This window comes from Petromyzon marinus, chromosome 42, assembly GCF_048934315.1.
Source record: "Petromyzon marinus isolate PM22_M1 ecotype Great Lakes invasive population chromosome 42, UKy_Petmar_22M1.pri1.0, whole genome shotgun sequence".
Taxonomy (NCBI): Eukaryota; Metazoa; Chordata; class Hyperoartia; order Petromyzontiformes; family Petromyzontidae; genus Petromyzon; species Petromyzon marinus.
Window position 1 is genome coordinate 12,671,042 of NC_133708.1, and position 24,817 is coordinate 12,695,858.

At 45.2% G+C, this 24,817-nt stretch overlaps 1 protein-coding gene across 5 annotated transcripts in view; it reads left to right on the top strand.

Moving 5' to 3' along the window:
- LOC116951108 (uncharacterized) overlaps positions 1 to 24,817 on the top strand; it is a 191,394-nt gene that overhangs the window by 88,664 nt on the left and 77,913 nt on the right. For all 5 annotated transcript variants that reach the window (XM_076073536.1, XM_076073537.1, XM_076073538.1 and 2 more), the window contains 12 exons: positions 518 to 580; positions 2,650 to 2,709; positions 6,067 to 6,102; positions 7,960 to 8,004; positions 14,908 to 14,943; positions 16,213 to 16,257; positions 17,755 to 17,790; positions 19,057 to 19,092; positions 19,974 to 20,006; positions 20,720 to 20,791; positions 22,989 to 23,048; positions 23,947 to 23,982. In XM_076073536.1, coding sequence (XP_075929651.1) covers positions 518 to 580; positions 2,650 to 2,709; positions 6,067 to 6,102; positions 7,960 to 8,004; positions 14,908 to 14,943; positions 16,213 to 16,257; positions 17,755 to 17,790; positions 19,057 to 19,092; positions 19,974 to 20,006; positions 20,720 to 20,791; positions 22,989 to 23,048; positions 23,947 to 23,982 — 558 coding nt within the window. The remainder of the gene's footprint in view (positions 1 to 517; positions 581 to 2,649; positions 2,710 to 6,066; positions 6,103 to 7,959; positions 8,005 to 14,907; positions 14,944 to 16,212; positions 16,258 to 17,754; positions 17,791 to 19,056; positions 19,093 to 19,973; positions 20,007 to 20,719; positions 20,792 to 22,988; positions 23,049 to 23,946; positions 23,983 to 24,817) is intronic.

The following is a 24,817-nucleotide window of genomic DNA, read 5'->3' on the forward strand; positions in this document are numbered from 1 at the left end:
GGAGTGCGTCCAGCGTTATAACGTGGAGTGCGTGCACCGTTATAACGTGGAGTGCGTGCACCGTTATAACGTGGAGTGCGTCCAGCGTTATAACGTGGAGTGCGTGCACCGTTATAACGTGGAGTGTGCGCACCGTTATAACGTGGAATGCGTGCACCGTTATAACGCGACGCACGCGCCGTTATAACGCGGTTTCTGAGCGGTCGATGACGAACTACTTTCTCGAGCTCCGCGGCTGAGCTGTGCGATACAGCACACGGATTGATGCGGTAAAGCAGTGGCGGCGGCGTTATACCCTCATCTCACTTCTTTGTCCCACCTTGGGATGACTGCTGGATAATTCTACGGTCCAAATGCGGTTCCAAGCTTCCATTCTTATTTTTGTTATTCATGCCCTGAAATGTGTGCGCAGTAACTCCTCGCCTAACGCGTTTTTCAGCACTTTTACGGAACGCATCTACTGCTCCTGCCACTACCATTGAACGATGAATCGCTGTGCATTTCTTTCATTTCCCAGGGATCACCGGGCCCAACTGGACCCAGAGGAGAACCAGGACCACCAGGACTCAAAGGAGAAAAGGTTAGCACGATTACCAATCGATCAGTGTAAGAATGTCAAACGGCTCACACCATGTCGCTACACACCTGGGCTGCTGTGCTTCGTTGATGGTGGTGCAACGTCCATATCGTCACAAGGCAGTGTCTGCATAGTTACAATGCAACCTCTGTGTAGTTGCAATGCAATGTCTGTAAGTTTGCAATGAAGCGTCTGTGTAGTTGCAATGCAATGTCTGTGTAGTTGCAATGCAATATTTGTCAGTTTACAATGCAATGTCTATATTATTGGAATGCAATCTATAGGTTATTGCAATGCAAGGTATGTGTTTTTGGAATACAATGTCTGTGTTATTGGAATGTCTGTTATTGGAATGCAATGTCTGTGTTATTGGAATGTCTGTTATTGGAATGCAATGTCTGTGTTATTGAAATGTCTGTCATTGGAATGCAATGCCTGTGTTATTGGAATGTCTGTTATTGGAATGCAAGGCCTGTGTAGTTGGAATTTAATGCCTGCAAAATTTAATGCAATGTCTACATTATTGCAATGCAATGTCTACGTTGTTGCAATGCAATGTCTATGTTATTGCAATACAATGTCTATGTTGTTGCAATGCAATGTCTATGTTATTGCAATGCAATGTCTCTGTTGTTGCAATGCAATGTCTACGTTGTTGCAATGCAATGTCTATGTTGTTGAAATGCAATGTCTATGTTGTTGCAATGCAATGTCTACGTTGTTGCAATGCAATGTCTCTGTTATTGCAATGCAATGTCTACGTTAGTGCAATGCAATGTCTACGTTAGTGCAATGTAATGTCTATGTTGTTGCAATGCAATGTCTATGTTATTGCAATGCAATATCTATGTTGTTGCAATGCAATGTCTATGTTGTTGCAATGCAATGTCTATGTTGTTGCAATGCAATGTCTATGTTGTTGCAATGCAATGTCTATGTTATTGCAATGCAATGTCTATGTTGTTGCAATGCAATGTCTACGCTAGTGCAATGCAATGTCTACGTTGTTGCAATGCAATGTCTACGTTATTGCAATGCAATGTCTCTGTTGTTGCAATGCAATGTCTATGTTGTTGCAATGCAATATCTATGTTGTTGCAATGCAATGTCTCTGTTGTTGCAATGCAATGTCTATGTTGTTGCAATGCAATATCTATGTTGTTGCAATGCAATATCTATGTTGTTGCAATGCAATGTCTACGTTGTTGCAATGCAATGTCTATGCTAGTGCAATGCAATGTCTACGTTGTTGCAATGCAATGTCTACGTTATTGCAATGCAATGTATATGTTATTGCAATGCAATGTCTATGTTATTGCAATGCAATGTCTATGTTATTGCAATGCAATGTCTATGTTGTTGCAATGCAATGTCTCTGTTGTTGCAATGCAATGTCTATGTTGTTGCAATGCAATGTCTCTGTTGTTGCAATGCAATGTCTATGTTATTGCAATGCAATGTCTATGTTATTGCAATGCGATGTCTATGTTAGTGCAATGCAATGTCTACGTAAGTGCAATGCAATGTCTATGTTATTGCAATGCAATGTCTATGTTATTGCAATGCAATGTCTACGTTAGTGCAATGCAATGTCTACGTAAGTGCAATGCAATGTCTATGTTATTGCAATGCAATGTCTTCGTTGTTGCAATGCAATATCTAAGTTGTTGCAATGCAATGTCTATGTTATTGCAATGCAATGTCTATGTTAGTGCAATGCAATGTCTATGTTGTTGCAATGCAATGTTTATGTTGTTGCAATGCAATGTCTATGTTATTGCAATGCAATGTCTATGTTAGTGCAATGCAATGTCTACGTTGTTGCAATGCAATGTCTGTTGTTGCAATGCAATGTCTACGCTAGTGCAATGCAATGTCTATGTTATTGCAATGCAATGTCTACGTTAGTGCAATTCAATGTTTATGTTATTGCAATGCAGTGTCTATGTTATTGCAATGCAATGGCTATGTTATTGCAATGCAATGTATTCGTTATTGCAATGCAATGTCTATGTTGTTGCAATGCAATGTCTACGTTGTTGCAATGCAATGTCTACGCTGCGTTCTTCTAGGGTGGACCAGGCCTTGGTCTCCCTGGCCTCACTGGCCTCCCTGGCACAGACGGACAGACGGTACCACTCGCACCTCACCTCCTCCTGCCGCAGCCCCCGCCCGGCAGCGGTCCCACGTGGCACACTCGCACGCACAGAGAAAGTGGCGCGGCTCCCCTCGCTCCGCCGCAGCGATTTCCGTGAAACAAATCGCGTGCACGAGCCAGGTCACGGGATGTCACCCAGCCAGCGAGTGGATTTTGCGCTCGTTCCATCGTAGCGTCACGGCTAACTTGACCGTCGCGGCTGCGGCAAGAAACGGACGACTCTTCTTTCCTCGTTCGCATTGCTTCTGCCTCGAAATAATTTCACTGCAGACAAGGCAACTGTACTTGCGCTCCACAGCCCCAATCCATTACAACAGCGCAGCGAACTGAGGCTCCCTTTGCGATGCGTCCGGATTTTATTTTAGTTTTCATTATTCTTAGAATGAAATCCCAATTTGCCGCGCGCTATGGGCGCCACGCTATGAGATGACCACGTGCACCAATTAGAACGCTCCCAGTTAGTGGTGGCATGGCCACAGAAGATGCCGTCACAGCACTATCTGCCGGGAGGCGGTGGTGCGGTGGTCAAGCGGTAGGGGGCATTCGCCACTCGTTGCAGAGGTTCACGGTTCCAATCCATTTGACTGCCCTGAATAATACCGCAATTATAGCACACGTAGGCTTTCACGCGGCACTATCGTCCGGAATGAAAAGCAAACTTCATGGGTTAGATCTCGTAAATATGAATGTGTCCTTGAAACCCCGCCACCATGTGTCCTTAAAACACGCAACATTTACAATTCGAGTACTGTGACCTTTTGCTGGTTATTAGAACCAGATGGTTGTAAAGCAGGTTCTGTTTACGTGACAAACCTTACTAATTGACCATGTCGGGTGGTAGCTGGTATAACGACAAATTTATATTTCCGTGAACTAACCCCCAATTTTTTTTTATTACGTTGTAATTATAACAATACTGATTTTGATTAACAAAACATTCTGGACGCTACGCGCCATCTGCTTCACTCCCATTGGACGTCAAGCATCCCGTGACGTCATTTTGCAAGAGCAGGCCACTGTGTGTCGTTGATAGGGTCGAAATCTCCCAAGTTGCAAAATCGCATCGGACGTTACTCAGTTGGGATTACGCAGAGCAATTATCGCCCCCCCCGACCCGACCCGCTACCTGCAGCAGACGTAACCTGCCACAGGTCAGTCTCGAAAACTAAACATAACATTGATCTCTTGAATTCTGGCCTGGCTTGATTAAAAGTAAACTTGACACTATTTTTAGTCACTTTGGTAGCCCCTCCTGTTGAATGCCGCTTGTCGGTAAAACCATAGGCAAGTTCGTAATGCAATGTTGGCGCTCTTTGTTGTATTATTTTATTTATTTTATCCCAAAAAATGTGCAGACGACTTCGCGTCAAATCAGACGATGATTTGCCCAAGACAACATTTGTATTCTCTACATCAGCACGTCACCCACTCCACCTCTGTTTATTTATCATCGCGTATTTTTTTTGTTGCCTGTTTGTTTACGAATACTCTCGTTCCTTTATTATAATATCCGCACCGCAACTTTCTGGTTGTTCTTTACATTGCCTGGAGACCCGCACACACATGAAGGTGTCTTTTTTGCATAACAAGCAGCATTGCTCTCCATATTCATATGCAAAATGATTATAATTACACATTCAGCCCATCTGTTCATTGGTACAAATGTGAATTGCGGGCCTGGGGGGGGGGGGGGGGGGGTAGAACGCGCGGCGGGCGAGAGTTTTGGAGTTCGTGAGACTTTGGCTGGCGCTGCTGTGCTCGCGACGTTTTCACACCCCGGGGGGACTGGCTCCACGCGATCCGTGGTGCCGCGGCCGGAGCACGTGACCCGCGATCGCAGGGTTGCGAGTTCGAATCCGGCCCTGGGGGGTGATCGCGAGTCATCGTGAATCGGTTCATCTGTCGTCATCATCGATCTATAATCATCAATCTGTCATCATCATCATCATGCCTGTCATCAATTTATCATCATAATGAATCTGTCATCAATATATCATCGATCTGTCATGATCAGTATGTCATCAATATATTACCATCATCAATCTGTCATAAATATGTCAACAATATATCCTGATCAATCTATCTTGATCAATCTGTCATCATCAATCTGTCATCATCAATATATCACCATCAATCTATCATCTCTGTATCATTATATCATGATTGTCAAATTATCATGAATGAATTATCAACAAAGAATCCATCATCAATAAACCTTCAGTCGTCAATCAAATAACCCCGTCATCGCCATCATCAGCAACGCGGCGCTGATTATCGACATGAACGAATGGTTGAGGGGGGTCTCATAGTGGCCGTCGAGAGACGCTCAACTCCCCTGGGTTCACATCCACGTCCTGGTGCGATCCCCGACCCATGCGTCAGCGTCCCTCGGTGTGCTGCGCGGGGGGGGGGGGGGAGGGGGCGGCAGCCCGCAGAGCTCCGCTGAAATCCGTGGGCAGTCGCCAACAGAGACGCGACGATGTTTGTGACGTTGCGACGCCGCGCGGCAGTGGTTGTGACAGGGAGACACAGCTGCGGTCGGGGGGTTCCTCGAGAAGACCGCAAACGGTGGGAGGCTTTGCCGCCGGCAAGGTGTCGCCGTTCGCGTTTGCCAAGCGGGATGAGCCGATGGTCTCGGCCTGGGCACCAGCGACTGCGAACAAATAACGCGTCGTTTTTCAACCGGCTATATATAAGCAAAAAGTTTTGCCCCCCCCCCCCTCCCCGCCCCTTAACGTGGCTGCCCTAACACGTCGAAAAACAAAAAGCGTTTTCTACACATGCCATCAGCCACGCGGCCTTCTGGGAGTGCATCACTTCAGCAGCATTGGTCTCCTTGCGGGCATTCGCACCCACTAAGGAGTCGTTGTCTTGTGGGCGGCCGCCGGCGGCGAGGTGGTGCACCGCCAGCTTGCGAGGGTTTCCCGACGGGAATTCCAGTTGCCTCGTTGCGACCCCCGATGGCGCGTTCACAATGTAATTATCGGCGCTCGCTCGACGCGTTCCGCCGGTAACACCGCCATCAAGGGACAGCGTAAACAGGCGACGTTTTGAGCAATGACCCTTGTTCAGCACACGTGCTGGGAAGAGCCGTCGCAGTGTCATCGACGAACGCGTTGAGTTTATTTTTTGTTTGCGGCTGCCCACCCACTACCGTCAATGCAGTGTCACATTTAATGGGCAATATAATTGGTGATGTCTAAGAAATAAACTTTTCTTACACCAATATGGAGATCCTCCTCTCTTAGCTCATGACTCATGTAACGCATATTTAATGCAATCCATCACATTACAATTAAACTTTAATATCTTCTGTTTTTCAATGTTTTAGGGTCCAAGGGGCCCTGCCGGTACTCCAGGCATTAAGGTAATTGTATTTTTTGTCTTCACAAATTCTCTACATCTCATTAACGCTGCTGCTTCATTGAAATTATACGGCGAATAACAAGTCGACGAGAGGAATGCACACAAAGACAAAGATCCCCCATATAGCCTTAACAGACTGTAGGGGCAAGTGCTGTTAGCGAGCACCTATGAAGGCCGGAACGGTACACGAGGGGGTGGGTGGCCAGCACCACGCCCGACCGCCTTTGTCTCCCTAGTGGCAATGTTTACACACCGCACCAGGTACTCATTTGAGGCTGAGTCGACCTAGGGGAGGCCCGGGACCGGTTCAGATAATCGTCACTGGTGTTGGTCGTGAGCGGGAATCGAACCCGGGTCGCCAGGTTCATAGCGCAGCGCGCTAACCGCTACACTATCGCATAGACAAAGGTCCCCCTGCGTAGCCTTTCTCAGGCTGTTGGGGCAAGTGCCGTTTTCGAGCAGCTATGCAGGCCGGAACCGCGCACGAGTGGCTATTGTGTCGCGAGCACCACGAAGCTTGACTGCCTTTGTCTCCCCGGTACTAATGTTTACATGCCACGCACCAGGCGCTCATTTAAGCCTTGCAGGCTGGAGGAGGGCAGGTTACCTAAGCACGTACTGGGGCAGCGCGCAGATGTCGTCTGCCTACCAAGGGGACGACAACACCAGATGGTGGCGGTGGCGGGAGTGATGATGGGGAGCGGTGGCGCAGTAGTTAGCACGCTGCGCTACGAAACCGACGACCCGAGTTCGAATCTCGCCCACGGACGACTCCAGTGACGATTATCTGAACCGGTCCTGGGCAACCCCCTTGGCCGACTCATCCTCAAATGGGTACCTGGTGTGGTTTTCGAAAATCGCCACTAGGAAGACAAAGGCGGCCTGGCATGGTGCTGGCCACCCACCCCCTCGTGTGCCGTGCCGGCCTTCATAGGTGCTCGCTAACAACACTTGACCAAAAAGAATCTTGAGGCTATGCGGGACATCTTTGTCTTTGTCTGGTGATGATGGGACTGTCAGAGCAAACTTTGCAAGTCGAGTGCCGACTGTGCAACGATTGTGGATTCTGGCAGGAAGAAGGGAGCTTTGGCGAGTTCTGGTGGGATGAAAACATAATCAGCACATACTTGGTGCCATGAAGAAGGGCCGTTGCTTGACGCGTCGCCCGTTGTGTTTATTAGTGTTATTCGTGAATGTGTGAGTTCATTTTTTACATGTATGCTGAACTTCTTTCAAACCATTTGTAGCGAACCGTGCTCATCGGAGGTGCCTTTGCACCACTGCCAATGCAGCAGCACCACCACCAAATCGTTGTATGGGGGAATTGGCGTCGGAGTAAAATGTTAAGCCACGATCGTCAATATCTCTGAGATGGGACACGGCATTTCGAGGGAAAGATAGGGGCCGTAACAACCTCGTGATGTCGATGAAGCTATACATGACAAGCCACTTTGTTGAGCTCTCATTTGTGGCCAGGTCGCTTCTGAAAAGGAAGTTAATACCTCGGTGGGATTTACCTGGTAATGTAAACATAGTTTAGCTTAATTATTATATATTTTTAAGTGATTTATTTACCTTTCCTATACTTTGCGCTGAAATCGTGTTTTTTGTATCGTTTGTTGTTGTAACGTTCTGACCCAGCCCCTACTGGACATCTGTGAAAAAGAGCGCTGTTCCTCCTGCAGTATAAATAATCAGATTCTGCAATTCAGCTTCTTGAATTTGGAATAATCTGAGAGACGCATTGACTCAATGATCAACTCGCTGACTCACGCGTGCATATCATGGCACCGACGCCTCACTGCTCCTCTCTCTTAATGGTTGTAAAGAATAATTGCTGTGAATTATTATTTTACAGGGGGATTCCGGTTCACCAGGAAACCCTGGGCCTCAAGGGGACAGAGTAAGTGTTCTCAAATTGTCACTCAACTCGTGTCGAATCACAAGTAGCTTTCATTGATAATTGCACCGTGCTATCCCCGAACCTTAACCCTGGCTCTGTGAGTGCATCTGCTCAGACAAGTGGAAGGGGCAATACTTGTCTGTATGTATGCTGAACTTCTTTCACGCCCTACGTAGCCAACCACAGTAATCGGAGGTGCTACAGAAGGACAACAAACTAAACACAAAAAGCAGTTCTAAAGAAATGAGTTTTCAATCCAGATTTAACAGTGCATAGCTCCAGTGACTTTCCAATTTCGGTAGGAGGAGCATTCCAGATGATCGCAGAAGCGCATCTGGAAGCACATGATGCAGTGATCGTCTTTGTTCGATTTTACATGATTATAATAATTATTATAGTCGGCTATTGAAGCAATTGTAGATTATGCTCTTGTGGAGTAATGGTAACTAACACACTGGACTTGCAATCCAGAGGCCACAAGTTTGATCTCTTGGTGTGGCAGTTGAAACAGGGCAAGATGGTATCTCTCTTGCCTAAGATACAGGAGGTTGTGTGTTCGATCCCAACCGTGATGCTTATATATTTGGAGTGCATGTTATCCCCATGGTCACGTAGATTTCTCTCTGGGTCCTCCGGTTTTTCCCCCCACATTTAGAATCCACGTTAGTTTAAAGTGTTTGGCTGCTATACATTTCCACGTGATAAGCCTCTTCATTGAGCTATCATTTGTGGCCAGGTCGCTTCTGATAAAGAGCTATATCGGTCAGTGGGCCTTACTTGGTAAGATAAAAATTGTTTAGTTTTAGTTGAACAATGGTGCAAGGTTTTTCAATCACCCCTCCACCGCCTCTGTCTACCCAGACGTATCAATGGGTACAGCATAGTTCAGTTGATTGGCAGGTCTTGTGTGGTGGGGTTGAGTGTGGGTACAACAGCCCCACTTCTTCCAAGACCGAAAGACTCTTCGGAAAGAAAAGTCCAAAATCGCCTCTGTCGCGTTGCCTCAGGTGGAGGCCCTGCTGCTCGGAGTGATGTCATCAAGTAATTGCACGGCTGAACCTTTACAAACATTTTGATTTAAAGCTTTCGTGACTGCAGTGATTAATATTCTTGGTTCTTTCGGTAAAGTCACGTTGAAGGGAAACAATAAAATATATATAAAACAATAAAATTCTCCTCTTTTCCGAACATAGATGGACTCGTCCATCTACTAAACAAACTGTCAAATCGCTATCCGTGATGCTAACGTTTAGAAATAAATACATAAAAACCGCCACTTCTTTCAAATGTTCTTGCCGTTGGTTTTCACACCTGATGATGACTGCTTGTGTTGCAGTCGAAACGTCGTGAGAATTTTATTGTTTTTATATATTTTATTATTTTATTGTTTCCCTTCAACGTGACTTTACAACATTGTTTTGTTTTGTACTCTTTCAGCGATCGTGGTTAATATTGCAACAGTTGTTGAAGGGAGCTCACGCAATTCCCCAGTTCCAATTGCATTGCAAATTGTGCAGAATAAACAAATGCGGAATTATAATTATAATGGCGAAAAGAGAGCAGTCGTAGGACTTGCATTGGCCTGAGAGGGACGGCATTGACCCCGTGACCTGGGCGAGATTTTAACTCCCTCGCCTGGTATGAAGGAGTGCGTGGGTTCGATCCCAACCCTGGTGCCTGCTGTATATTTGGAGTTTGCATGTCTCTCTCCCCGTGGTTGCATGGAGTTTTCTGCGGGTCCTCCGGGTTTTTTTTTCTACATTTAGAATCAATGTGCATTTGGAGTATTTGGCTGCCAAGCCACTTTGTTGAGCTATCACTTGTGGCCGGGGCACTTATTCAAAAAGAGACATATTGGCTCAGTGGGCCTTATATGGCCAAATAGAAATAGTACAAAATAAATAGTTTGTGACTGTGATTCCTGCGCTCTGTTCACAGCTCTGCCTCTCCAGCTTTAGCAATTACAACAATCGTCCATCATTTCGATTTAAAGCTTTCGTGACTGCAGAAATGTTTTGAAAAAAAAAATTCTTGCCGTGGTTTTCGCACCTGTTACAATCGAAACGTCGTGATAATTTTATTGTTTTATTTTTATTATTTTATTATTTCCCTTCTACGTGACTTTACTGAAAGAACCAAGAATACTCGTCCATCATTAAAGATACTCGTTTATATTATTAATGCTTCCCACACGCATAGGTGCTGCATATATGACGTGTCTCAAAGTTGCATTTCTTTCCATACATTTTAAAAACCTTAATTCTTCCACTCTCAAAGTGTCATTTTAAACTCTTAAGTTTCAGAATGCCTTCTTCGAAAAAGTGTTTTCTGTATTGGTTCCAACTGTTTCCCATTCCCCACGTTAATATCCTTGCGAGCCCAAGCGCGGGTTATTTTTATTCCAGCCTTTCAAAATCTCCACAAAAATCCATTTTCCTCTTTGCTCAAACGCATCGCTCATTATTATTTGCACGACGCCAAGCGTGGGATTCACGACGGATTACCTGCTAGCAAGCTCTCTCCCCCCCCCCGCCACTCACCAGAGATAGCCTTCGCATCCCGTTCATAACACCACAGACTCGGGTCAGTGGCAGCTTCGTGGTCGGGCGGAGACGGGACGAGGCGCATCGACGTCGAAGAGAGGGGTCCTGACAAACCCCGTGACGTCGATGCAGCCATTTAGATTGTTTTGCTGCTATACATTTCCACACGATAAGCCACTTTGCTGAGCTATCATTTGTGGCCAGGTCGCTCCTGCTTTTGGCAGCACAGGTGGTTATACAGAAGGTCGGGGATTCGATCCCCGACCCTCACGCCTGTATATTTGGAGGCTGCATGTTCTGCTCGTGGTCGTGAGGATTTTTTTTCTCTCTCCAGGTCCTCCGTTTTTTTTTTCCATCCACATTTTAGAAACGTGCATTTGTACAATTTCGATTGTTTTTACCGCGATACATTTCCGCATGATGAGCCACTTTGTTGGGCTGTCATTTGTGGCCAGGTCGCTTCTGAAAAAACTGAGTTAATACCTCAGTGGGCTGTACCTGGGCAATTGTTGGCTCCGGCTCATCGCGTTGGCTGCCTTCCCAGCATGTCTGTTGTTCTTCCTTGCGCCTATGAATCATTTTCTCTCTCCGTGGGTGTTCTAACCAGAGCCTCCAATTCTCTCGTAGAAGCCACCAGCCACCAACAGAAACAAAAAAAGAGCAAGCTGGCAACACCAGTCTACAAAGCGAGCCTTCATTTTGTTTTCCAGTCCAGTCCGTGTACTCCAAAGTACTCAAAATCCCGTAAACACACTCCTCTCAGTACTCTTGGTTCTTTCGGTAAAGTCACGTAGGTAAAGAAATGAAATAAATAAATAAAACAAAATAAATAAATCACGACGTCGTGATTTCATTTATTTTTTAATATTTGTATTTTCTTTACCTACGTGACTTTACCGCAAGACCAAGAGTATGGATCTTTGCAGTCACGAAAACTTCAAATCTAGAACTCCTCTCGGTATTTTTGGTATTGTTTTTTGGGCATTGTTTTTGGGTATTGTTTGTTGTTGTAACTTGCTCACCCGCCCCTATGCTGGGCATCTGTGAAAAAAAGAGACGTCATAGCTCATCGAGTTCCTCCAAGTCTTAAATAAATATTCTGATTAAATTATAAAATATAGATGTCAGAGTACTGAGCAAGAGCCACTTGATAGTCTCGGGTTGAATCCAAGCAGACGTCCTCAGTTCAACTGGTTCCTCAAGTGCCGCGAATATCGGGCATCAGTCCGGTTTCTCACGAAGCCAGACAACAGCAAAACAACCATCGTGATATTAAAAATTGTTTTGCACGTACTTTGGCAAACGTTTTAGCGCTGAGGAGTCGTAATATCCTGTTTGTCATTCGACAAACAATCTGACAGCAGAGTTTATTAGATAAGTGCGACCTCTGCTTTGTCAACGATGAAGATCACTTGAAGGACGTCTTTTGGTTGAAGTCCCGCCGAGTAATAACCCTTTTCTAGCTCTTCTCTTACACACAGGGTGATGCACTGCTTTCTAAGTGACGAATGGACTCGTTTCAAAGGACGTGACACAGATAGCAAACAATTCTAATGAACCGGTCGTAGTAAATAAAATAATTGTTACAAGAAAAGTCTAAAATATTTTTAAGGTTACTTAAAATGGAATGTGTCAAATATAGGCATTGGCTTAACACTGCATAAACTGCACGAGAGAAAGCATCCATTTGGCAGCAATGGCGTTTGAAACTTCCTCTGTGATGCCTTGTGGAGGTGATACAATTCATTAAGCGTGGGTGATTTGCGAGCAACTGACTGCGAAAACAACTGCATGGTTAAGCCCTCGAACATTTGAGAACGCGTGTGGTAAATAGGTCTGCCGCCAACTCAGTTGGCAAAGGATATAAAGAGATTTTTAAAAATGTATGTATACAGTATAAAACAATGATATGAAATCTAAAACAAACGTTAGATCTTGTCACATCGCTCTTACGCAATGTCTCACACACCCCCCTCACCTCAGGGCAGACTTGACCTTGCCTCTGGTGTCTGTGCTGCTCCTGCTCTTTATTGTCTGTGTGTTGAGTGCTCAGCCAGTGCCATGGGGAGCCTGGGTTCAAGCCCAGGTTCTTTGCGTGCAAGAGAATTTGACGTGTGTCATCATCGTCGTCGTCGGCCATCGTCTATCCGCTGCTGGATGAAGGCCTCCCCAAACTGCCGCGACTTACGATTTCTCAATTAGCGGCGCAGTGGTGATGCTTGTGCCTCACAGCAAGAAGGGCCTGGGTTTTACACCTTGACTTAAGGCTTGCGTGACTGCATGAATTCATATTCTTTGGGTCTTTCGGTAAAGTCACGTAGATAGGTTCAAAGAAAATAACAAAAAGTAACTAAAAAGGACGACGTTTCGATCGCAACGCAAGCGGTCGTCATCACGAAGATAAAAGAGTGGGTTTCATTCTCGACTCGGGTGCCTTTCTGTATTTTTTATTTTTTACGCTCTCCCCTTGTTCTGCATTGGTTTTCTCAGGGATCACCAGTTTCCTCTCAAAGTAAAGAAAACCAGACACACACACAATGTAATGGGTGTTGTCCAAACATCCCAGACCCCAAAAACAATCGCCTGCAAATCACTCAGTTGGGATCGCACACGGGACAACATCGCCCTCTTCTGCCAAAACTTGGCTGGACCCTCGTAAGAATAGCCTTTGAGACTCGGTGAGGCTATCCGGGTAAACAATTGCACACACGCAACAAATCCACCTTGCTCCACCACGTGAACTCATTTCATCTTTCCATCTCCCCTCGGTGGGCGTCATCGTGGACACGTTTCGTCCACTGGTTTGGCAGTCGTCCCTCCGAGCAACGTTGTCCTGGACTGGCCCACTGCCCCGTAAATTATCATCATCTCCCTGCGCTCTCGAATCTGCGTGTTCCTCTCTCTGTCTCTCGGTGTTAATCCAAGAGTGTGTGTCTCTCTCCCTCCTCCTCTTTTTTTTTTTGCACCTCAACACACGCAGCATGGTCAGAGGTGTGCACGTTCCAACAAAAATAATCCATCCCTGCAGATTGTCCTCAGATTGTAAATGTTGTGGCTTTGCTCAACAACACTGTGCTGTACCAGTAACGAATTGGCACGCTTTGTTTACGTGACAAACCTTGCTAATTGGCTGTGTCGGGTGGTGGCGGGTTTAACGATCTAACCGAAAAAAACCTGTATTATGTATAATCCATCACTTGTTGAATGGATATAAATGATGGATGATGATGGTGATGATGATGATGGGTCAAGTGCCGAATTGCTTAAGGTTATAGAAGTAACCCGAATGTAATCCTTCCCTTTATTATTGAAGTGAATTAGTTGGTGATTCTGCTTCTGCAGCATTGGCAGCAGTGCACAAGCACAATTTAAAACAACAACAACAACAACAACAAAATCTCAACAAATTCGTCAACAACACTGCCTTAAAAAGACAAAGTGCATAATTGGTTGACTTTTCGGCTCCTCCTTCAGAGTACACATTTTCAGAGACAATGGAGGGAGCAAGAGAGGTCACAATAAAGCCCCCTTCTCTACCTATTGGCGGTATTTCTTCACGTTTATGTAATCTGACTCGACGAACCTTGTGATTCAATATTCAAAGTTGAAGTGTCTCTGTGATTAAATGACCGCGGGCCACATTTGAGCTCTGTCGGTGGAAATTCCGCATTTCTATGGCAGTATTAGGGGCGCCATGGTGGAGGGATGTTAACTACCTCACTAGGTATACAGGAGATCATGGGTTCGATCTCGACCCTGACGCCTGTATATTTTGAGTTCGCGTGTTCTCCCCGTGGTCGCGTGGATTTTTTTCTCCGGGTCCTCCGGTTTTTCCCTCCACATTTAGAAACAATGCGAGTATTTGGCTGCTCTAAACTTCCACGTGATAAGCCACTTAGTTGAGATATCATTTGTGATAGCCAGGTCGCTTCTGAAAAATAGCTATATAGCTCAGTGGGGCCTTGTAAAATAAATACATAAATACAGAATGTATATTGACAACCACTTTGGGCTTCCCACAAAATGTTTGTAACTTGACCGACCCCGGTGCAATGACGGTGTCTTCGGGAATTGAACTCGTGACCTTTTGATTGTGACTGTTTCGTCATGGCAGGAGTGTACTTTATTTTTAGTTTGTTGTCCTTCCCCACCTCCTCCGATTAGCACGGTTGGCTACGTACGGTGCGAAAGAAAGTTCAACGTACATATGGGTCATATTTGCAAATGGCTCTATCCTGGTCTCACCTGGTTAAATACGTCAATAAGTAACTTGATACTTGAGCGCTCTGACCACAGTGCCACTGGGTCAGACAATGTGTGTGTGTGTCCTTGCGTAATGTTTTTCTTTGCCACTTTCTAGGGGGACAGAGGTCCGTCTGGTCCTCTCGGGCCAAAGGTAAAGAGTGAATATCAAACTGCACATCATTCTGATTCACATCGTCATCTGACCAAATCGCCCAGACATCTAATTTTCTCATCACATCTCCTTGCTCTCCTCTCCTTCAACAGCTTCACCGGCTTCATCTCTATCGCCGCTATCTCTTTAAATTACTCACCTTAGTTGTCAGAGCTTTGCATGGACTGCCCCCCAACCCTTACCTCTCTTCTCTCATTTCCTGATATGTCCCATCACGCCCGCTCCGATCACAAGCCGCCAATCTTCTTGCTGTGCCGCCTCTACCCTGCGACAAACCTCGCTTTCGCTCCTTCTCTCTGATTGCCCCCTTCCACCGGAAAAAAAAAAACTCCCCCTCCACATCCGAACCTCCCCCTCGCTTTCCCCTTTTCGCACTGCCCTCAGGACCTGTGTTTGTTTCTCGACTGCCTTTCCTCTTCCACCACCCCTACCAGCACCACCGAAAGCCTCCACGTCGCTCCCTCCACCCTCGTCACAACCCCATCCCTTATTTTGCCATTTAGTACCGTAGTCGGTAAGCATTTGTCGTCAAGCGCCTTGGTGAAAGACGCTTTATAAATCCGAAATAGAATAGAATGGTGGAAATTCCACATTCCCGTGTCAGGGACTATTCTATCCGCGAAACAACTGCTGTTCACTTACCGCTAAATGTTACTCATGGCGCGTGGCGAGTATCGGTAATTTACAATTTGTTAGCCTTATTTTATCTTTTTATTATTATTATTAGAATATTTGATTAGACTGGGGGAATCCAATGTGCTATGGAAATGTAGCAGTCACAGCTATACAAACGAGACATGAACCAGAAATAATGCCGTAGAGTTGGACAAAAATATATATTGATTCTTCATTTGATCTACGATTCTAGGTTTGTGACGATTTAATCAAATCAACCTGTCTTGTTAGACTTGAGTCACCCCCTCCGCCAGGAATTGACCTCGTGACTTTCCCGTTGCCAGCCGAGCGCTCCTCCCACCCAATCACACCACAGCCATGGACAGACAAAAACAAAGCTAAGCAGCGTGATGAAGATTAGCCGCGATCTAATTAATCTTAATGTAAGTTCATTGAAATTAATTTCGGTGGCATCGGTTAAATATATGAGCGAGACCAAAGTGGTTACAGTGGGACTCGATTGCAAAGTGAGTTAATTAATTTGATTAAGCCAGATTGCTTGCAGGTGTGGGTGCTGCTGTCTGGGCCATGATCGTTTACCCATTGTCCCTTTTTCGTTTTTTTTCTTTCCAGGGAGAATCGGGGATTCCAGGACCTCAAGGACCCCAAGGACTTGCAGTGAGTGACATCATCATCATGATTATCAGCAAAATCATCATCGTCGTTACTTTTGTCAGTAACAGGATCATCATTATTGCTATCAACATTAATCATCAGTAGCAGCAGCATCATTGATATTGTCATGATTAGCAGCAGCATCCTAATTATCATCATCATTATTTTCACTCACAGCATCATCATTATCATCAATCATCATTTTCACGAGCATTATTGATACGATAGGTATTATCATTGTCATCATCAATGTTATTATTAGGAGCTTAATTACTATGGTTTACATCATCAAAATTAACATTGGCATCATCATCATTACTATTATTTTCAACTACGGTGTCATCAGCACCATCAACAACATCATTGTTCATAATTAAATTAACATAATCATGCTTAACGTGCTTCATATGACCGCTATCTTCATCCATTGTCACCATCATTATAATCATAACAATAATCATCGTCAGCAGAATATCTCGAGACTGCTCCCACATAGGATCTAACGACTCTCAAAAGCCCAAGCAAATGGGGTGAGAAACCTATTTGCTTTACTGCAATCCGTCCACCACCGCCGCCACATTACCCAGCAAGTTAAGCGCCTCGCCTTACACAACAACGATCTCTACTTAATCTGTAAATCTAAAGCACCGCGCGACAGAAACTGTTACTTTGTCAAATTAGGTCATATAAACACGAAAGATGTGTTCTCCGAGTTAAAATGTTTGATGAGGTCTCTTTAATATCTGCTTGGCAATGTCACGTGATCTTCATAGGCACTTAGCAAGTTTCACTAGTTCCTGTCTTAATAATTTTTACTCTATTATTTAAATGCATGACACTCGGTTTTAACGTGACATTATTGCCTTTGCATTCCTATCACGCACATTATTGTAGTACAGCGTTAGACTGATGGCCTTAATTTTAGTTGTCCTGTGGTTGTTGTTGTTGTTATTTTGACTTGCATCCCACTGGGATTTTTGCACACAGCGTCGGTGTACGGTGCTATTTCAGGAATATTTTGATGGTTTTTTCCAGGATTTTCTGTTTGCACAGTCACATAGTCACTTTAAGATGTTTTCTTGTTCATGTTTTTGTTTTTTGTTTGTTGCTGTTGCACCCGATTCAAGAGCGAATGGCTCACAGGGCTATACCAAATAAATGGAACTATGAACTATAGAACTATGAGTGGTAAATATTGCCACCGCAAATATAAAACCTTGGATATCTTATGCTGCGGGGAGGAGTGATGGTACAAGAGTAAGCCCTATGAACTCGTCGACCTGAAGTTCACTTTCAGGCTCGCATCATTGGCGAGTGATATCTAAACCAGCCCTGGAATTACACTAACTAGACCTGACCTTCATTGAGTATCGAATGAGTTTTTGTGAACATCGCCCATTAATCATGCACGCATTGCAGCCGGTTAGTGATTCCAGGTCTAGATGTAACATACGTCGAGACTTTTAAAGTGTCTTTTTTTTCATTCATCTCTTTCTTCAGGGTCTGCCAGGCCCTGCTGGTCCTCGTGGTGAAAAAGTAAGTTGATGACAAGAACATGAATCACAAGCACAATTTTTGTCAATTCAGGAACTGAAGAATAACCCAGCATGTGACGCGAATCTTGCGGTTCGTTCAGTGTCCCGGAAGCATCTTCAGGAACGAAAATTTCAAAAGTGGAAATTGGGTTCTTGGAGATGCTTGGAAGAACGTGGGGCCGAAACGTCGGACATCGTGCCGAGCAGCACGTGCGGTCTAACCCGAAAACACAGAAGAGAGCTCGACAGCTGTGAAACATTTACAAAGCCTTGACAACATTTTATGAATTCGTAATTTTCTCCTAACATGTATTGTGTTTGCTCCTGTTTTTGTTATTTAAAAAAGTACGTGTGTCGATTATTTAAATACAATCTAATTGAGGATCTCCATGCTCAAATGAGCGCAGGGAAGCACCCATCCTCAGTTGATCGTCTTCTTCCTTCATAGGGCAAGGTGACATTTTACAACGCTATTTGTACCCTATACATCGAGGCTATTAAGTAGCTCAGTCGCCTCCTTGGAGAGCTTGGTGGTGCAAGGGAGGCAATGTGGGATTGCGTGACACATGGTCTGTGAATCGGCGGTGAAGGGGGGGTACTTGTGCTGGAGCACGTGATCCACAGTCTGGCTCTGGTGACCACAGAAGTCGCATTGCAGAATGTGCTTAATGTTCCATTGATGGAGTAGGTGATTGCCTCTGCCATTACTCTGTTCCATTGGCTGACCCTGAGCCAGTGGTGGATATTCCGCATCGCCACGACCGGATGTGGATAACCAATAATGACCAATAATGGTCATCCAAAGGGTGAAAGGATTAATAAAATAATCTGCTTATATATACGTATCATGTCACCCATAGGATGACAGCTGCCGACGTCTTCCTAAAGTGGTTCTCATTTTTAGCAACTCTGTTGGGATGATGAGCCGAAGTGAATCCTTATGCGGGATTCAAACTCTTGAGATTCCAAATCTGCCCTGAGTGCTCTAACCACAAACAACTCCACCTGGCCCAATGCAATTATCTTAAAATATTAATCATTTAACAGCACCCCCCCCCACCGCCCCCACCCCATTTGCCAGACTGTGCGACAAATTGAAATATACTTTTTTTTAAATGTAACGAAAATTTCATTTCCGAAATTAGCATTGTCATACAAAAATAATCGTACTGTTCTAGAAATTCATTTCGCAGTTGCACATTTCTGTGACCCGTATTAAACAAAAAAATTCCATTGTGAATGACAAATTGTGTTTGTATATTTTCAGGGATCGTTGGGCTTCCCTGGAGAACCTGGCCCAACGGTAATCTTGCACCGTACAACACAAATATTCTTGCTGCAATAACATTCCACTCGTCACTTCCGAGATGTTAACTACCTCGCTTGGTATACAGGAGGTAGTGAGTTTGATCCGACCCTGACGCCTGTATATTTTGAGTTTGCATGTTCTCCCCGTTATTGCATGGATTTTTCTCCGGGTCCTCCAGTTTTTCCCTCCACATTTAGAATCAACATGCATTTTAGATAAATCTGACTGCTATGCATTTCCACGTCAGCCACTTCGTTGAGCTATCAATTGTGGCCAGGATGCTTCTGAAAAATGACCATATAGCTCAGTGGGCCTTACCTGATTAAAATAAAATATGGTTGAGGTCATTGTTTAGTTTCAATCTTGCACAGATTTCAAGGCATTGAAACCAACTGACCTCAAATACTGGATATTTTATAAGTCCACAAACCAAAACCATTTCACAAACAAGCAAGCATGGAGCTGTGTTCACCTCCCTATTTACAGGCCCAAGCCAGTGGTGGAAATTCCACATTACTATGACAGGGAACAAATCCAGCCACATTTTAAAATAGCAATTTACCTCCACGTGCAGTGTGGTGAAAAATGTGCGTGCCTGTGGAGGGGGGACCCGAGTTCGATTCCTGCTCAACAACCAGTAACAGTGTCGGCGAATATTTGGACGTGTCCTGGGCCTGCCTTAGGTCAACTCAGCGTTAAATCTTTACCGAGCGCTGCGTGTAAAAAAACTATAACATGGGGAAGACAAAGGTGTGGCGTTGGCCACCCCAACAGTCTGTTGTTGAGGCTATACGGGATGAATATTTGTCTTTGGTTGTCTCTGCAGTGATGCATGTGGTGTCGCGCTCATTATGGTTTGTGTTTATTTGCTGCAGATAGCTGGGCTACCCGGTGCCAGAGGGGAGAAGGTGAGAGACGCTCCGGGTTCTGTTGTGCCAACTCTATTACGGCGTGGGTGTAGGCGCGCACTCGCTGGTGCGCATTGTGTACGCGCGTGTGTGCGCGTGTGCGTGGACGTTGTGGCACACAGGCACCATGAACCTGGCGACCCCGGTTGGATTACAGCTCTCGCGCTGCCAATATCGGTGCCGAATGTCTGAACGGGGTTCCGGGTCTCCCCCTAGATCAACTCGGCCTTGAATTAAAAAAGAGCTTCGAGGCTCGATGGGGCCCTTACCCAAAAGAATTTTAACCCAATTGAGTGCCTTTGTGTGGCGTGTGCTTAGTACACATCAGCACTGGGGAGACAAAGGCGGCGGGGGCGTGGTTACTGTCCATACCACCCCCTCGCGTGCTGTTCCTGCTTTCGTAGGTGCTCGCTTAACAGCGTTGACCCCCCCTAACGTTCTTTACGGCTATGAGAGGGGCGGGCGGGGGTGGTGCGCATGCACACGTCATGTCAGTCAATTTACGTGTGACACCTGTGGCCGGTACGTTTTGTTCACGAGGCCACAAAAGTCCGCACGCGTCTAGCCCGGCTCAAGTGCCGTGGCGACGTTACCGGCGCTCGGTGGCGAACGGCGTTTTGGTTGCCACCGTGGCCATTGTTGTTGTTGTGTGCATGCGTTAATGCGCGCGTGCGCGTGTGCGTGTGTGTGCGTGCCATCGTGCGTGCGTGAAGGGTGACATTGGTTTTCCCGGACCCCTGGGTCCCAAAGGGGAGAAAGGTGAAGCGGGAGAGAGGGGAGAAAAGGTGACACTCTTTTGATTTAAACTTCTGCATCCGAAGCTCAGACACGAGACTCACTTGCGCTCCCAGCGTATTACATTTAATAATTATTAATTGCGTCTACAAAATGTGGTTTATGTTGCACCATCAACAAGCCCACGCGCAAATGCAAGCAAAACACACAAACATAGCCACATTCACACGTAAAAAGATAAAGGCAAAGATCCTCTGCAAAGCCTTTAACAGGCTATCGGGGCAAGTGCTGTTCGCGAGCACCTACGAAGGCCAGCACGGCATACGAATGGGGCGGGTGGCCAGCATCACGCCCGGCCGTCTCGTCTCCCTATGGGCGATGTTCACACACCGCACCAAGTACTCGTTTGAGGCTGAGTCGACCTAGGGGAGGAGGCCCAGGACCGGTTCAGATAATCGGCACTAGTGTCGGGCCACGAGCGGGAATCTGGTTCGTAGCGCAGCACACTCACCGCTACACTAACCGCAGGCGCACACGCACACACACGTACACGTGTGTACGTTTATGTACGTACACATGAAGACACATCTCTTGCAATAAACTCTGATTTGAAAAGAGATGTTTGAAAGAGCGGCATTTTCAGTTTCAGCTAGTTTTTGCACAATTCCTACCTATTTGCAACACACGTGTGATGTCCGTGCGTGCTTCCTAACGTAATTGTGTCTGTTGACTCGAATGTACGCGGCTCTTTTAAAACAGGTAATTTCGTTGGAACACCTTAATGTGTTATTCTATATGTCATTACAATTGGATTACACTTTAATTAAGAGATCCCTTCTCTATCTGTCTGCTTTGCAAGGCTATCGTCTTAAAGCCTTGCTGGAGTTGTCAAAGTAAAGTCTCTCTATCTATTTGTTTATTGTCTACGTTTTGTGTCGATTGCACATACATCACTAACACCATTGTATTGCTTTTTTACAGGCCTCTGTGTATATATTTTTTGTAGACGATGAAGCTACTGAAAAATGTGGTCATGTTGGTAATTATGGTGTTTGGTGGTGGTGGTGGTGACGATTCCCACCCATGGCCACCAACACCGGTGACGATTATCTGAACCGGTCCTGGGCCTCCCCTAGATCGACTCGGCCTCAAATGAGTACCTGGCACGGTGTGTAAACATCGCCACTGGGTAGACAAAGACGGCATGGGCGTAGTGCTGGCCACCCACCCCACGTGTGCTGTGCCGGCCTTCATAGGTGCTCGCGAACAGCACTTGCCCCAGCAGGTTATATGGGGGATATTTGTCTTTGGTGATTATGGTGATGATAATTTTGATATTGCCACTGCTGCTAATCCTGCTGTAATTATAACGATCACGCTTCTAGTGATTATGATGATACTATATCAAATATTCCATAAACTCTTCATTGGTCACATTGTAACTCACCTGCGATGATGACAGAGAGAGGAATGATGGCACTAATTGTTGTTGTTTCACTGCAGAATTTGAATATCCCATGATTTAGAACCGCTTTTTGTCTTTAGATTTGTTGCCCCCCGCCGCACCTCCGATGAGCATGGTTGGCTACGTACGGTGTGAAAGAAGTTCAACATACATGAATACATTTAAAACATGTACTTGAGTAAATAGTTTGGTGTTGCTGCTGCTGCTGCATTGGCAGTGGTGAACAAACAACTCAACACGCTCCTCAACAATAACGCCGTGTGTGGCCATGAAAGGAAACATTATATTAGCTGCCGACGTTTCGGGTCATGGTCCTTCTTATTAGCAAATAAAACAAGAACAATTGCGAATAAGAAGGGCCATTGCCTGAAACGTCACCTGTTATATATGTATTCATATTTTTCAGGCCACAGTTTTATTGACACGTGTTGAGTTTTATTTTTTAACTATGCCCAATATCCGATATTGAGGTTTACTTAAATAAACAATCATCACAAAATGTGATGGCTTGATATTTTATCTAAATATATACATAATTGAGGATATAATGTTAAATTATGATGATGATGATGATACGACTGAGTCGATGCAAAGAATGGCGCTGCATTTATAATGATGAAGATTCCGGCAGCAGGGGCCAAACATTTCGATATGCATTGAAATGTAAAATCCATTTTTAACAGGCAGGCTTAAGAGCCATCGCCTCTCCTGGGAAGCCAATGATTATGAATGAAGGCAATCATCCCTCCACCCACTCACGCCGATGCTCTATTTATTTCCAGGGCGTAACGGGGTTTGGTGTCCCTGGTCAGCCTGGGTCAAAGGGAGAGAACGGAGAGAGGGTGAGAATGGTTCCTTAACTTCTTGTTTTTTCACTATGCATAATGCACACCGCACGGGAGTGGCGGTGTGGCGGTGAGCACGCCGCACTTTAAACCCAGCAACCTCGGTTAGATTCCCCACTAAGTTTCGTTGCTAGGCGATGTCTGAACTGCCGTCTGCTCCCTCATCTTCATCAAACTGCGCTCACCAGCGTGGTGAAGTATGGCCAAAAACCACCACCACTATTGTGTGTGCAGCCCTTCATCCCGCTAGTGGATTGACACACACCTGTAAGTAAATGATTGTTCATTGCAACATAACGTCGGCGTATACCAATGCATTCAAACTCATGATTACAACTCGCAATACATGCTTGGAATCATGCTTTACAAGAATCAATCATTTGCGATGTATGCAGTGCCGGATTATCCCAGTAGCAAAAGAAGCTACATATGCTACGGGCCCTGCACTTTAAAGGTCCCAGTGATTCTGCACTTGCTCTATTACTATAGTACTATACCGCCTTCAACTTTTATGAACGACTGGGTGCTTAAGGTTAGCAATTTGTCGTCTTATCTGGCTGTATAGTAAATAAAGCATGCATTTACTTGACTATGCAAGTAAAACATTTGTGTTTTAATATTTACGTGTTTTTTTAATTTAGGGTCCCTTTATAACATATGCTACAGGCCCGGCACTAGCTTAATCCGGCACTAGATGTATGTTTTTATTTACGTTGAAACTTCTTTCGCACCGTTTTGTAGCCAGCCATGCCAATCGGGAGGTGTAAAATGTATGAAGGTTATATCTATATTTTTACTGGGAATAATGTAAGGTGATTGAGATTTCGAGTCTCACGCATTCGCATGGGTCCTGTTATGCTGTTGTTATTAGCTAAAGAGTTTTGTTTAATTGCAGGGTAACGTTGGACTGTCTGGCAGGCCAGGTGACAAGGTAAGTGACATTTAAACAATGCACTCGCCATGACTCACGGTGAGTTTGAACAAACATCAAAGTCGGGCAGTTATGTGCCGATGGTAAATGTATTATTCCTATTATGGCCAAGGTTCAGACACCAATTTGCCACCAGGTGCTGGAGTTGAATCCAGGTCTCTTGGATTATGAACTCTGTGACACACATTTACAGGCCACATACGGTGCACTGACAACTACACTGCCGCTCCCCACAATTTGCACGGAGGCAAAGATACCCCCCGTATATCCTTGCCAGACTGTTCGCGAGCAGCACCTATAGTATCATAGTTTCATTTATTTGGTATAGCCCTGTGAGCCATTCGGCTCTTGAATTGGGTGCAACCGCAACAAACAAAAAACATGAACAAGAAAACATCTTAAAGTGACTATGTGACTGTTCAAACAGAAAATCCAGGAAAAAAAACATCAAAATACTCCTGAAATAGCACCGTACACCAAGGCTGTGTGCAAAAATCCCAGTGGGATGCAAGTCGAACAACAACAAGAAAACTTAGATTAAGGCCATCAGTCTAACTCTGTACTACAATAAACAAAAAACATGGCCAAACCAAAAAACGTTTTCAAAATCACCAAAATAAAGCCATAAATGCAATGTAACAGTGATCATAGGAACTGTGACCGAATTTTTTACAATAAACTACATAAATAACGTGAAGGCTGGCACAGTGCACGAGGGGGTGGGTGGCCAACACCAAGCCCGGCCACATTTGTCTCCCCAGTACTGATTGTACACTGCACCAAGTACTCATTTAAGGCTGAGTCAACCTAGGGGAGGCCCAGGACTGGCTCAGAC